The 16,003-nt window shown below is 40.0% G+C and overlaps 1 protein-coding gene across 2 annotated transcripts in view; it reads right to left on the bottom strand.

The window, feature by feature from the left end:
- Positions 1–15,407, bottom strand: part of LOC147015458 (leptin receptor-like) — a 49,186-nt gene extending 33,779 nt beyond the window's left edge. Inside the window, exons 1-2 of one of the 2 annotated variants that reach the window (XM_085850223.1) lie at positions 13,737–15,407; positions 5,653–5,731 (exon numbers count right to left, since the gene is read on the bottom strand). In XM_085850223.1, coding sequence (XP_085706349.1) covers positions 5,653–5,731 — 79 coding nt within the window. In that variant the 5' untranslated portion in view covers positions 13,737–15,407. Of the gene's footprint in view, positions 1–5,652; positions 5,732–6,178; positions 6,972–13,736 lie in introns of those variants that run through there. The other variant, XM_085850222.1, reaches the window with a different exon arrangement.
- Positions 15,408–16,003: the final 596 nt, after the last annotated feature.

Raw genomic sequence — 16,003 nt, 5'->3', positions numbered from 1 at the left:
TATTATGTCCGAAACTAGGCAAGCTGTTTGAATTTTGTTTGCGGGAATCAAGCCGGGCATTAGCACAGATAATTTATCACAAACCTGATACATCACAATGACGTCATATTCGTTTTATGACGTCATCATTAAGAGGACGAGGATCTTAGCTCATTTGAGTTGTTATTAAACTCGGTGGTGTAATGGTGAGAGCATCGACTCTGAGTCGAGGAGATCTGCGGTTTGAACCTGACCCTGGATGAGTCATACTTCAGATTTCAAATGGTACGTGCTGCTTCCTTGCTTGATGCTCAGCATTTAGAAAGGATAAGGGCATGGACAAACAACCATGGGTTGGCAACCCTTGTGCAAGCATGATGGATCTAATGGTCTCCTCCTGCCTCCTCCTCCTCCTTCTTGTGAGGAAATGCATATTATTAAGGACGTTGGTAAGCAATATTTATAAACATGCAGGGGATAGGCCTTGAACCTGGGGATTGTCCACACCCTCAGCCAGGGGTTCAAGATGAGAAAGTTGCAGACCAGATGCTCTGTTTACATTGGGTCATGATCTGAAACATCACTATCATATCTCCTCGTAACCACCTCCTTTCCAGTGAATAAAGCCCTGTCTCCTTGAGCTGCTCCTCATAGCTGAGTCTAGCTAGGCCCGGAATCAATCTAGTAACCTGACGCTGAACCTTCTCCATGGCATCTATCTCCTTCCAGAACTGTGGTGACTGAAACTGCACAGAATATTCTAGATGTGGCCCTCACTAAATTCCTGTACAATGTTAACAACACCTCTTTTGATTTATAATTTATCCCCCTCCTTATACAGCCTAAAACCTTATTTGCTCTACCTATAGCTGCCTGTACTGTGCTGCCTGATTACCTCCCGAATCTATTCCCACCCCCAGATCCTTCTCCCATGTGACATACTCCAAAATTACCCCTTGCATCCTGTAATGTCTATTTTCATTGTTCTTTCCCATCCCCAACACCTTACACTTGCTCAGGTTAAATTCCATCTGCCAATCTTTTACCCAATCCATACAAGTCTCAATACTCTCTTGTATCTGTTCACCACCCCCCCCACCCCCCCTGCTATCCACCTTACCTCCAAGCTTTGTGTCATCCACAAATTTGGAAAGCTTACTCTTTACCCCATTATCCAAATCGTTGATGTAAATCATGAATAGTAATGGTCCGAGTACTGATCCCTGAGGTACCCCACTACTTACATCCTCCCAGCAAGACATCCTCCCACTCACAGCCTCTCTTTACTTCGTATCACTGAGCCAGTTTGCAATCCAATTAGCTACCTGACCAGCCACTCCACAATCCCTCACTTTGGCTAACAACCTCCGATGTGGTACCTTATCAAATGCCTTCACAAAGTCTAGATATACTGTCCACTACCTTTCCATCATCCACCCAATCAGACACTGCTTCATAGAACTCTAAAGGATTTGTTAAACAGGAACTACCTTTGCTAAACCCATGTTGACTACCTTTAATTAGTTTGTATTTATTTAAATGGTTCCTCATCAGGTCTTTAATTTATGTCTCCAACACCTTCCCCACAACTGAAGTCAAACTAACAAGTCTATAGTTTCCCAATTATTCTCTGGATCCTTTTTTAAAATAATGGTGTGACATTTGCTACTCTCCAATCCTCCGGTACCTGTCCTTACTCCAGTGACCTATTGAAAATATCCGTTAACATCTCGCTTACCTGCTCAGCCACCCCCCTCAATACTCTCAGGTGCATATTATCTGGATCCGGAGCCTTATCTACTCGAGCTGTTTCTTTACTTCCTCCACTCCAACTTGGATCTTCTGTAAAAGCCCTTCCCCACCTCCTCAATCGATACTCTCAGCTATTGGCAACTCTTCTGGCTGGTCTTGTGTAAAAGTTGAAGAAAAATACCGGTTTAAAAGCTTGCCATCTCACTTTCATCACTAACCACTCTCCCGGTGCTCTTCCTCAATTGGCCCACACTGGTCCTAACTTGTTCTTTTCCCCTGATATTCTTAAAGAAAGCCTTGCTATTGTGTTTAATATTCCTAGCCATGTCCTTCTCATACTCTCCTTTGGCTTGCAGAGTTATTTTCTTCACTTGCCTCTGTTTACTCCGATAGTGATATAAGTGTAACTCCAGTCCTGTTATTTTAAACCCCAAAAATGCCTTTTGCTTCTCCTTAATAGCATTCCTTATCTCACTGCTCAACCACCCTGGTCTCTTTCTACTTCTAGTTTTACACCTCATTGGAATGTACTTACTCTGCATTCTACATATTTGGTCCTTGGATGTTTCCCATTTTTCTGATGTTGATTGTCCTGTTGTTAGAGTCACCCAACCTTCATCACTCGATTCTCTGCTCATACCCTCAAAGTTTGCCTTCCTAAAATCTAATAGCCTTACTCTACTATCCTGAACTCTAACCCTCAACAGAATCTTTGCACACACAATGTTATGGTCACTTGCTCCGAAATGCTCACCAACCTCCACCTCCTCCACCATATTGGGATCGTTACTTTAAAGGAGGTCGAATACTGCACCCTCCCTCGTGGGATTATCTACAAACTGGATTAAAAAGTAATCCTGGAATAAAACTAGGAAATCCTCATCCACTCTGCCCTTTCCCTGTTCCTGGACCCAATCTATCCCTGGCAAGTTAAAATCCCCCATAATCAATACTCTTCCCTCACCACATGCCCTTTTGAATTCTTCATGTTCTCCTCCTTCCTCCTCTTCCTTCCCACCTGGAGCCCTATAAAAGCATCCTCCCAGTATCTTACTGTTTTTACAATCTCTAATATCGACCCACACAGAATCCTCAACATTTATTCCTTCCTTAATGTCACCCCTTTCTCTTGATGCAATGTTGGCCTTTACCCAGATTGCTGCTCCTCCTCTTATTCTCTCCTTCCTATCACACCGATACATCTTGTAGCCTTCTAATCCTGTCCTCCAGTTACTCTCCTCCTTAAACCATGTCTCACTCACTGCTACTATATCATACTCCTCGCGATCTACTTTGGCTTCAAGCTCTTCCATCTTATTATTTAAACTCCTGGCATTGGTATAGAATACATTTAACCTTCCCCTTCCTGAAATTCTATTTTCCTGCCTGGCCTTACTCATCCCAATTACTTCATCCGTTCCTTCCTTTATAGCATCCCCACCCTCCGCTGACCTAAAAAAAAGCCTGAATTCCTTCCTCAATTCCCACTGCAAACCTTGCTGCTATCCCAAAGATGATGGAGAAGACTTTCACTTTCATGAGGAACACTATAATTTGCTTATGATGACTCTAAAGATGCACATGATGAAGGCAAGTGAGTTCAAGTTACAAGGAAAGGCTTGAAGAATCTTATTCCCTTCACCACGCTTCATTCGAATGCCATGATTTTGGATTATTCAAATGGTAAACAATGAGATCCTTCATTTGAAGTGCTTGTGCATGAACGATGTTGACGAGACTTCACAGACTCTAAAAGAGTAAAAGCTCAGAGAAACCAGTGCAACAGACACCTGCCAAGGACTTCGAGATCACACACATCTCCACCATTTCACTACAACAGATTGTTTCTGACATGTTAAATCTGAAATTGGAGACTCCTGACACCAACATCACCATGATGTTCAGGTGGCTTCGACTCGTCCCATTTTGAAATTATTTTATTATTATTATTATTTAAAAATTTTTTTAATTATTCCTTTTAATTATTTTATTTTTATTATTAATTATTTTTGAAATTATGTATTTCTACTCGTCCAATTTTGAAATTACATATTTTTAAAATTATTTTATTTTTATTAATTATTTTTGAAATTATGTATTTCTACTCGTCCAATTTTGAAATTATTTTATTATTATTATTTATTTTTTTAAAAGTTTAATTATTATTTTTAATTATTTTATTTTCATTAATTATTTTTGAAATTATGTATTTCTATCAATTATTTTTGATTTTATTTTTATTTTCATGTTTTTATTAATTATTTTTGAAATTACATACTTCAAGTGTGCTGCAAGACAGCAGACGCAAGGGCATTAGAGATAGAAGTGCACCTTCTTGATTGCTTTGACCAGGTTGGTGTTGAGGCAGTCTTTCATGTCTTGCCACTCAAAGTTTTTGCTTAGTAAATCAAGAGAAAGCTCATCAACAGGACAGTCTCTACGTTCATCAGGCCACCGGCCATAACAACTACAGGAAGTGAACTCCTTTGTGTTTGTAACTGATGCATAAGCTACCCATGACTCCTCCATGGCTCTTTGAGCAGTTAATTTGTCAAGGGTATCACACTGTTTGGAGGACAGACTTATACTAGAAGGGAATCTCGACTGATTTAGTTTGAGAACAAATACTAATGCAACCAATCAAAACTCGTGCCATAGCTCAAAATCTCAAAAAGTTGTGCACGGCTTCGGATGAAACTTGGTGGACGGGTTGGGTGTGTGACCACGACGAATTGATTCGATTTTGGTGAAGATCCGAATCCGGATTTAGATACGAGACTTATTTAATTTTCAAACTGATTCTTCACCATTGAGAGATAGGGCCAAAAACGGCATTATATTTCAAAAATGTAATGGTCCCGATATGTTCTCATGGATCAGGCATTCCATGGCGGAGGTATGCGCTCTACCGAGTGCCCTTCTAGTTTAAAAAAAGGAAATGTCCTGTAGTACAAGAGTCATGAGTTGATATGCAAATTGGTACAATGTGATTGTTTGCCACGCGAGCAAACAGAAAGTATCACACCCATCGGACTATTAAAAGTACCGGCAATGATCCTTGATGGGACTATTACAAGGCATCCATGTAGCCAATTTTATGTTCCATGCAGCCCGATTTTATGTTTCAGCAGGAATTGTATGCCAGACGAAGGAGGATACATGAAACTAGTAATGCTGAAGTGGTTGAGCAAGTAAGCTAAAACTCTCCTAAAGTGATGTTAAGCACCTCAGGGTATGTTTTCTACATGGTGGATGTTGTGAATAACCTCGCCAAAAGTGCGGATGTTAACAATTCTTCATTAACAATAAGACATATAGTAATACAAGGTGGTCCCAATGTATGTATAGCTGCTCGAAAACCTTTGCAGTGGAGAGGAAAAGTCAGCAACTAATGATCTTTATAATAATGTCTCAAACACTATCTTGGTTAGAGTTCAATAAAAGTTGACTTTTGAAAGGAAGCTTCACTTATTTTTTGAGGGATTTTCAGTACAAAACGATGCGGTGATAGCAAATGTTACATGGATGTCCTCTCCCTCCTTCATATGCAGCATAAGACTGCGGGTAGTATCATTGGCTGAGGACGCAGCTGTGCCACTGATGCAATGCCCCTATTACCAGTACACTGGTACTCATTTTGCCAACCTCAAAAGGATGACAGGTTGAGTCAACCCTACCTGGTGTTAATTCAAAGGCTGACAGGGGCTCAAACTCAGGACCCTAAGATCCCAAGCCAGCCACTATAACCACTAAGCCAACACCAGGCTTACATGGATGTCCAGAGTACAGTTAGTTACTCAAGATAAGTGTTGCTATAGTTTATTTTTCATTGCCATTCAAGGTGGGGCCCACGTAAGAGGTAGAAAAGTATTTGCACAACGAATCTCGATAAAATTCATATGTACGAGCGCAATTCCCTACCTGTTGCATTGCATTCGTGCCTTTGTGCCACCTGGTATAGGAAAAGGAAAAGCATGCAGGATTGCCAACGTGATATCATCTGTTTGGAGAAATCAAACATTAGAGATGTCAGACTATCTCTAATGTAGTCACAAATAAATTGCAAAGTCAAGATAGAAAACCCATTTCTACAATGATTCAGTTTTAAAAAAAAAAAAAACAGCTTCGAATAAAACAGGATATATCTGAAGTTTTCAACAGATCATTCTACAGTATGCGCATCTTCATGATTTTCGATCACACTGTGCGGAATCCAACCAAGTACACTATAAATACAAGAGTATTAGATAACTTATACCTTGATTTATAGATATAATAAGATTTCAAAAAATATTTCACTTTCATATTATATATCAAATATGTTTGTCATAACTACCTCGTCGTATTACCATGGTGAGGCTCATGGTTAGGGTTAGGTGAGGCAACAATAAATCCTCAAATTACTCTTCATTTTAAGAGATTAAATGTTCACAATCTCCTTACTTACTTTTCAAAATGCTGTAAATACGGCGTCTTCTGAAATGCAGCTCTTATTTTGTGTTAAAATCCAGTTGGTGTGTTCTCTTTTAAAAGCTCAAAAAATAAGGTTGGGGGGAAATAGAGGCGGGGGGTATTGGGAGTTTCTGAGAAATCCTCCCTACAATTTGATAATCGTCATGGGAAATTTGAAAATGGATAAGCTCAGGTTAAATACTGCTGATGTGAAATTAAATGAACTCTTATGGCAATACAAATACCAATTGTGAACATTTTGTGATCATGGTTTCAAGCAGTTATCTATCAATTGTATTGAGATATGACATTGCGATCAATTATTGATGAAAATCATTTTGGCTTAGGCATGGCCTACATTGATATTTTTTGAGAAGTTGGCATCAGAAGCAACAATATATAACATGAAACTATAATGAAGGAATAATAAAAAGCAAAACGATTTACAAGGTTGGAAAGCATACGTTATTGGCCCCTCGTAACGAAAATAGAATAGAAAAATATGGGTGATGGTTTACTTTTTTTGTTGTTAAGTTTAGATAGTTGTAAAACGGCTCTGAGATAAAATGACAGCTTTGTTTACATCATTTGTGACTAATACGACTATGACTATTACCACTACGATTCTTTTTTGATGGCCCTAGTTTTTCCTATCTTCTTGTGGGGTTGGCCAGGGTCTTGTCGGTCATATCCTCCATGAACTGCCTGATCAGGCCAGACATTCGACTGAAAGTGGTAGAAACTGGAAAAATTTTCTGGGTGTCGGTGATAACTCGCCTACTCTTTGCGAAAGAGACGGTAGGATTTTTAACGTCTATGAAGACCCTCGGTGTGACTTGACGTCCTTCAAATAAATGAACGTTGCTCAAAAATTTGCCTTGCAAAACACCAGGCCGACAATATATCGCTGGGATGACATTCAAACCCAGGATAGACAGCTCTAAAACAAGTGTGCATACCTCTAAGATATCCAGCCAATCCCAAAGGATTATCATTTCAAACGATTGTCATTTCAGACTGGTAATGCCTGCTGGACATAAAAAGGATAAGCTTTAAAAAAATAAAAAGCCCCCAAAACGTTACTTAATTTTCAGAAAACCCAACTGTCTTCTCATAACACAAGTTGCAGTTTATAATTTGTAACATATGCAAAATATGTAACATTTTGCATAATGTTATTACCTCTGCTGCCCAAGGTGAACTGAGGTTATGTTTTCACTCCAGCCTGTCTGACTGTGAGCATGATATCTCAAAACGTTATGGACAGATTCGAATGAAACTTTGTGGACAGATTGGGTGTGTGACAAGGTAAATTGATTCGATGTTGGTGAAGATTCAGGTCTGGATGCAATTAAAAAAATTTTAAGTAATTCTTCAGCATTGACAAAACTTTGGAGACACATTGGGTAGGTGACAAGAACAAGCCAATTCGATTTTGGTTCAGATTCGTAAGTATATTGATTGGTTGGTCAGTCTGTGATTCTGTCTGTCTGTTACTTGCAAAATCGAAGACATTTCATGTTTATTGGTCAGTCGATTTTGTTATTCTGTCTGTTTGTCACTATCGTCATGAAGCTTTACCAAGCTGTAAATGTAGTCTCAATTGAGAAGCTTATTGATTTTGAGGCCAAAGGTCAAAGTTCTAAAATCGTCATTTTTCATCTGATTGACTTGAAAATTAAACAGAAATTGCGTAGTCCATCACTGAATTGGGAAAACAACTTTTTGAGGTCAAAAGGTCAAAAGTCAACTCAAGGTCAAACTTCCAAAATCATCAATATAAACTGAAAATAATCAATTTTAGCCGATTGACATGTGCTTGATTTAGATTGTCAATTTTAATCTTAATGAAATGGACAACTTGATGTATCCATGGCAACATTTGGAGAGGGGATGGATTTCGCAACTATCGTGCTCTGCACGACACCTTTTTCTTGTTTGTTTGTTTGTCTGAAGGTCAATCACCTGTAGGTCACAATTTTAAATCGAACTTCACAAAACCTCACCAAATGGTACGGTTCATCATAAGCAAGAAGCCTATTGATTTTGAAGTCAAAAGGTCAACATTGGCCAAAGGTCAACAACTTTGGTGTAATTGCTAAAATCCTCAGTTTTCATCGCATTGACTTCAAATTTGAAGAGCATTTGCATATCGGGTCGCTGAATTCAACCACCAATTATTTTTATGGTCAAATTTGTTTTAGGTATTTGCAAGTGTCGTGGGTCATTTCGTCTATCTTGTTTGTCTGTCTGTCTGTTTGTCAATCATCGATAGGTCACAATTTCAAACCGGTCTTCATGAAACTTCACCACCTGGTAGAGTTTGTCATACGCAAGAAGCTTATTGTTTTTGAGGTCAACAGAGGCCAAGAGTCAACAACTTTGTCAAATTTCTGAAATCCTCAATTTTCATCCAATTGACTTGAAATTTGAAGATAATTTGCATATCCGTTCACTGAATTCAACCACTAATTATTTTTGAGGTCAACATCGGCCCAATTTTTAAAATCAGCAATTTCCATCCGATTGACTTGAAATTTGAACAGGATTTGCATATCAGGTCACTGAATTCATTCACCAATTATTTATGAGGTCAATATCGCCTAAAAGGTCAATGTAGGCCAAAAGTTTAACATTAGCCAAATTTCGAAAATTGTCAATTTTCATCCGGTTGATTTGAAACTTGAAGAGGATTTGCATATTTTGTCACTGAATTCAACCACCAATTATTTTTTAGGTCATATTTGTTTTCGGGATTTTGCAAGCATTGTGCTCTGCACGACGTCTTTCTTGTTTGTTGTCTGTTTGTGAGCACGATATCTCAGAACGTTATGGACAGATTCGGATGAAATTTGGTGGGCAGGTTGGGTGTGTGCAAAGGACGATTTGATAAGATTTTGGTGAATATCTGCTGATTCGGAAACTCGAATTATTTAAGTGTAAGTGTAAGTGCTTCTGTAAGTGACCAACAACCACCACTATACACAAGATGTTGCATGAGACTGAAGATTTATGCCTAAAAGGTGCAGATTCTGCAGGAACTCAAACCAAACAACGGATCCAAACGCAAGGCGTTTTCCTTGGAAATGCTCAGTCGCATAGAGGATGATGAAGATTACCTGAAAAAGGTCATCTTCGCAAACAAAGCTTGCTTTCATGTGTTGGGGAAGGTCAACCTGCACAGTGTGAGGATCTGAGGTTCTGAAAACATCCACGTGGTCATGGAACACATGCACGACAGTCCAAAGGTTAATGTGTGGTGTGGCCTTCTCCAGGATTGCTTGGTGGGTCCATTTTTCTTTTTGGAGGATAGAGTGACCTCAACAATTTAAATGAACATGTTGGAAGGATTCGCCTTCCCACACATTGAAGACCTGCAACCCGATATCATTTTTCAACAGGACGCTACATCCCCATCCCCTCATTGGGCCTTAGTCGTTTGAGCTGTGCTGAATTAAAAAGTTTCCAGGTCGCTGGATTGGCCGAGATAAACCAACTGCCTGGTCCCCACGATCTCCAGATATAACCCCCCTTGTTTTTTTTTTCTGTGGAGGTTGGTCAAAGATGTTGTCTACAACACCAAGGTGGCAAACCTGCAGGATCTTCGTTGTCAGATCACAGCTACATGCACACTGGTGGATGCAAACATGCTGAGCTGAACATGGCAAGAACTCATGTACTGCCTTAATGTCCTGTATGCAACAAATGGAGCTCACATTGAAGTGTATTGATGGTGTGCACAAAACTATATGAGTTTCTCTATCATATAAACTAAATGGTATCGTTGTATCATTCGTGGTTCTAAATATATTAACAACCAAAGTTGGCCGAGTCTTTTTAGATCACTCTGTACATACGTACAATATGCAGACGCAATGCTATGTTTTCTAAGTTCACACTCGATGGAATCACTAGGTCATACATGAGCATTACTTCCTTGTTTTCAATTATTGCCTTTGGTTCATGATTCCATGAATTTTCTGGGACTGGGATATTGAAGTTTTTGCAGATGTGTCAGTGGATTCCTCCACATATGTTGCTGTGCCTTTGTATATAGACTTGTACTGACATGAGTTTTTTTTTACATCCCGATGAGAGGTGGCTCATGCAATCAGTTTCTGCCTTGCAAAATATATACTTGTCCAATTGACTCAGTCCTACCATCTTTGTAAAGCCATTAGTATAGTGTCCTTGATCTTGGTCATTTATTTCGATTTGTTCTCCATTCCAGTTAAGCTCACCTCTTCTTAGTCAGTCGAATGAACCTTCTTTGTCTTCTTTGTCTATCTGTTCAACTTTAAAAAAAAATCATTTCCCTGCTCTTTTTGCATTCTCCCAGTTGTCGGTGTACATCTGTTGCTATTTCGCTTTAAATATTTATTTTGTCTTTTTTTGCAATTGTCAGGGCTGTATTTGTTGCTGTTTTAGTTTCACATGTGACATCTTCCATTCACTCCTGTTTTTGGAGATTTTTTGCAAGGTCGGTTGGAGATACCTTCTCTTGCTTGCTGTCTTTGTGTTTGAACACAAATTGTATTCAGTTGTCTTTTGCACTTTTCATGTACTCAGCCAATCTTAGGGCCCTGTCACACCTTGACGTTTTAGCCAGCGTATGGCAACGTATCAAAATGTATGTAAAACGCTGGCGTACGCTGAACTATTGATGTTTTTTTATCTTGCCAAAACGAAGTTTTTGCAAGATATGTTCGTCAGCTTGTATGTTTTTTTTTTTTTTGTCTGTAATCACGTATAAAAAATTCTGCAGAGCACAGTTATTATTGGAAATTTTTGTAACTTCGCATATCAGAGGCCTATAGAGGTCCCTTTCAGCGCATAAAATTTTGAAGGTCAAGGTCAAAGGTCAAGGTCACTTTGTCGCAAATCAGGGGAGTCGACGAAACCCTTATTTTTTTGAGTAATTTTGATCGGATCGTCTTCAAAATTCATGGGAATATAGTTCATGGTCTGGCGCTCAGCTGATTAATTTTTGGTGGCGATTGGCCTTGACCTTCATGGTTAACGCCTCAGGTCAAACATATTTGACCCCAAGGTCAAATTTTCAAGTTTTAGGAACCATATCGTGTAGTACCTCAAATTGAGCACCTCGATGAGTGCTTTCTAGATATGTCAAGCTTGAGACATTATGACGTCATTTAGTGACGTTATGAGGCAAAAGCATATTTTTTATGGTTACTCTGTAGAACGATTCTCATGGGAATCTCTCGTAGGCAGATATTCCTCAAGGAGTCGCTCCTGGTGGATAGCAGCTCTGTTCACCTCAGTGTGACCTTAAAGAAGTCACACGTGGTCACCTTTTGGCAAGATACGGGTCACTCTGCGGGTGACATTGGTTTATTTCAGTTTTGGGTGTATTCATAATGAGTTGAACGTATGCATAACGTATTAGTAATGTACACAGAACGTTTCAATAACTTATAGATAATTATACCAACGAATGCTTAGCGTGTTGTCAGCGTTCACAACGTATGCCCAATGATAGTCTAACTTATGTATAGCGCGTGACAGCGTATCGCCGACGATCACATGGTGTAGCCTATTAATAGGCTGCCGCTCAACGATTTAAATCATAACGGCACTAGACATCGAAGTGTCAACATCACCGTCATGCCGAAGAAAAAAAATGTCATGCTTCAGCGTGCTCTTAACGTATACAAAACATACCCATAACGTATTCGACGTGTGCCAGCGTATTCGCCAAATTTTTCATACGTCGGCATACGCTGGCTAAAACGTCAAGGTGTGACAGGGCCTTTACAGTTGTCATTCTGTGCACTTGGTTGAGTTCCATCAGGCCACCACCTCCTCCTCATCTCAGCTGGTACATTCTTGGGATGCATTGATTTTTGTGGAACATTTTGTGGATGGTGAGGAATTTCCTTGTTTTGATATCTAGTTTGTCAATTTCTGCTTGTGGCCAGTTTATTATTCCACAGCTTTATTGGAATACTGGTATCACGAGTTGGTTTATGTCTTTGTTTCTTGGTTACAGGTATGTTTTCAGGATCATCCTCGTTCTACACAGGTATTTTTTGGTAATTGTTTTGCACATTTGTTTGTGACAGATTTAGTTTCCCTCTTCTACTCCAAGGTATTTTTAGTGGCCCTCTTCTATCCCAAGTTATTTGTATGATGCTTCGTTTTCTAGTTTCTGTATTGTTATACATAGGACTATTTTTATGTTGTCCATTTTTGTTGGTTTACCTTGTACGAATGTGTACTTGGTGCACTTATCTCGACCAAATTCCATTTGAATGTAGTCGGAGTCCCACTTCACCAATTTCAGTTGTACCACCATTTTGTCGTTTGGTGCAGTTTTAGATCATCCATGTACAGTAGATGTGTCACCTTCCCTGTCTCTTTGAGCATTCTCTTATTGGATGTTAGGGTGTATCCATGTCCTTGCTCATTAATAAGGATGCTCAGTGGGGACACGGCCCGGAAAAACAGGAGGGGCAAAAGGCGGTTCACCCTGGAATATCCTGCGTTATATCTTTACCCCTGGTATTTCAATATTTCCTTCCGAGTGCTGCAGTATTGGTTTGCTATTCCATAGCTCCATTGCTTTCACACTCAGTTTGATTATGTTGTGGTTGATCTTGTATAATTGCATGCATTTTATCATCCATGAATGTGGAACACTATCAAAAGATTTTTTGTAGTCTATCCAGGATTTGGACAGTTTATTTGTTCCTGTTTTACAGTTTTCGAGTATGGCCTTGTTTAGTAGTAAGTGGTCTATTGTTCTGTAGCATCAACTTTTACTATCCTTCTGTTCTGCCTCTGGGCCTCCTTGTTGTTTAGGTGGTAGTATATCATTTCTGTAAAGCTTCCAGTCAGAAGTTTTATATTGTTGGTAGACATGTTATTGGTCTCTACTTGTGAGATCATTCGGTTTCTTCAGATTTTTGGATGAGGAAGGTGATATCTTCTGTGAGCCACTCATCCATTACCTTTTCCTCTTGGATAAGCACATTGAATGTTCAAGCATCGTGATTGTGGAGAGTATCTAGTTGCTTCGCCAGAAATTTTGAATTCCATCTGGGCCTGAGCTTTTAAAATTTGGCATTTTTGCAAGTTGTTTTTTTTATTTTTCGTTCATCAAGCATCATTGGAGGCATTTCTTTAAGGTGTTGTTTTTTCTTTTCCAAGTTTTGAATCCATTCCATCTCCTTATTGCATGTTCTATTGGATCTTCTTAGATTCCTTTCCAAATATTTTCAAGTCTATCCTTCTTGGAGGGATTTGATAAACTGCTTATGATTCCCTAGTTTGTGATATAATCTTTTTGAGTTGGTGTGTGTGTGTGTGTGTGTGTGTGTGTGTGTGTGTGTGTGTGTGTGTGTGTGTGTGTGTGTGTGTGTGTGTGTGTGTGTGTGTGTGTGTGTGTGTGTGTGTGTGTGTGTGTGTGTGTGTGTGTGTGAGTGATTTGTGTGTTGAAGGTATTCTGAGTCAAAACCTTGAGCAAAAAGAATTTTTTTTATAAGCAACGAAAACGAAGAGACAAAAGCCAACAAAGAAAAAGTATTTCCTACCACAATGGTCACTCATCTCTGTGCATTGTTTTGCTTCCGTCTAATTACGTTCTTGGTGAAATCTTCTTTCAGTGGACATGCTCCAAACGTCTGAGATAATGCATCTGTGAGAAAAATTAAAAAACGATGAGAACATATATTGACCAACAAAAACATGTATTTAATATACTCTTTCAGAACTCTTGTTTGAAAACCGATAATAATTAAAATTTTAATAGCCAAGCAAAATACTCGCATTGAATACATGCAAATGTCTCCATTGGCAATACTGGCTTTGGCTCCTTATTCCTCATGTAAAGGTGGCTGCTTTTGTTTCCTGAGAAGGATCACACCTCGAGGAGCTCCGTGCAAATCCTGCAAGAAGAAACTGCCCAATGAATTGTTTGGGGTTTGTTGCAACCACCCTGGAGCATGCGTCCTGAGAGTAAGGCCGAAGTCACATTTGCTCTACGACTAGGATACGGCGGCCATACCCCCTTGAATTGACAGAAACGTGCGGCGGCCGCAGAGTTTCTGAGGTGGCCTCAGGGAGGCCCTATGCCGTATGGCTATCTTTTACAGGCCGTAGGGGTCGCCGTGGAATTATGGCACGGAGTTATAACTTTTTTAATTTCTATGTTGGCTGTAGCAATTCAACAAGCCAAGCTGTGATGTAGATGTGTTCCACGTCGACTGTACGTAGGGCGTACGGTGGCCTTGCATTATTTGTGTAGCTGCCGTAAGCTCTTATCAATGAAAAATGAATTTTGCCAACCCCCAAAAAATTACGGCGGCCACACTATTTCCATGGTTGCCGTAGGGTAGTCCTAAGGCGTCCCTGTGTTCAACGTACGGTGGCCTTGCGGTCTGTGTGACTACCTGCGGACAATGCAGGGTCGACGCACGGTTCCCCTACGCCCGCCGTGCGTCCTACGTACGGCCTCCGTGGCAGTCTGCGTCGACCGTGCATCCACCGTGCGCTACCGCTAGAGATCGGAGTATAGGTGTTTGCCTATACCGTGGTGCCCCCAGAATCACAATTTAATTCGTTCCAGGAGGCTGTTCGGATTGCAAAAAGTTCGGATTGCAAAACTATTTTCCCAATAATAAATAATGGAAAGTGAATTAATCCGTTCCTGGACGCCAAGAAAACCCACTTTCAAGACACTTTCAACTGAAATTCCCCATGTTTAAGGTAAAATAAGATGAGTAAATGACCTTTGGTGGCGGTGTATTGTATGTAAACAGGTACAATCACAAATCCAAAGGTCCACACAGGCTCGTGCTCCAGCCTGGGTTCCGATCGCTCGCACACTCTGCGAGCGCTGCCCCCAGGGCAGCTCATCAAACATGATGCCCCGAGAACCACAATCACTTTCATCAAACGCATCGGGCTGAGGTAATCATGGATATTCCAAAATACAACCGGTTTTTCTGTGAAATTAAATCCTTGCCCGACAGTCCGTCACACCACGTGATCAGATTGCTTTTTTGTTATTAATTAAAACACAAGATGAGTTTAAAAAAAAACAGCACAAATCAAGGTGAAAACACGAGGTAAAGTAGCGATCGACACACAAGAGATGCTTTCACGAGTACTTCCACCGACGAACTGAATGAACAAAGCGCGAATATGCGGCTCGAACAGGCGGAGGAGACGCACGTGAACAAACATGAACGCTACCTTGTGTTCGGTTTTTGAAAATGTGTTCGGTTTTTAGGGCAAAATTTTCTCGAAAAAATTGTTCGGATTTCAATTTGTTCAAACAATGGGGCGTTCGGATTCTGGGGGCACCACGGTACTCTGAACTGGTATATTCAGTTGTATATATATATATATATATATATATATATATATATATATATATATATATATATATATATATATATATATTATAGTTATAGTATATTCAGTTATATATACTGGTATATTCTGAACTGTTATATTTTTATTTCAGTAAAAAAAGAACTGGTATATATACCCACTCGTTACCGTCCATCTGGCCACACGTTCGCCTTAGGGCCCCGCTGCGGTCGCCTTGCGTCTGCCTTGAAAATTATATGGCCGCCGCAGGAACACCCTAAGGTCACCGTGCGACATCAAATCAAAGACCGTACGGCACCCCCACGTTTTCGGTCTCCACAATTTCTAAATACGCCGTGCAGCTCCCCGAAAAATAAAAACATATGTGAATGATACATTGTGTGACCGTGGAAATACTGCGGCAGCCGTATAATTGCTCGTGGCCGTAAATTTTGTAGACACTACGGCCGCCGTGCCAAATGTG

This window comes from Eptatretus burgeri, chromosome 12 (assembly GCF_056783735.1).
Source record: "Eptatretus burgeri isolate ZD-2024b chromosome 12, Ebu_testis_v1, whole genome shotgun sequence".
NCBI lineage: Eukaryota > Metazoa > Chordata > Myxini > Myxiniformes > Myxinidae > Eptatretus > Eptatretus burgeri.
Note: the sequence above shows the minus strand (reverse complement) of the source record. Positions and strands in the feature narration are given on the sequence as shown.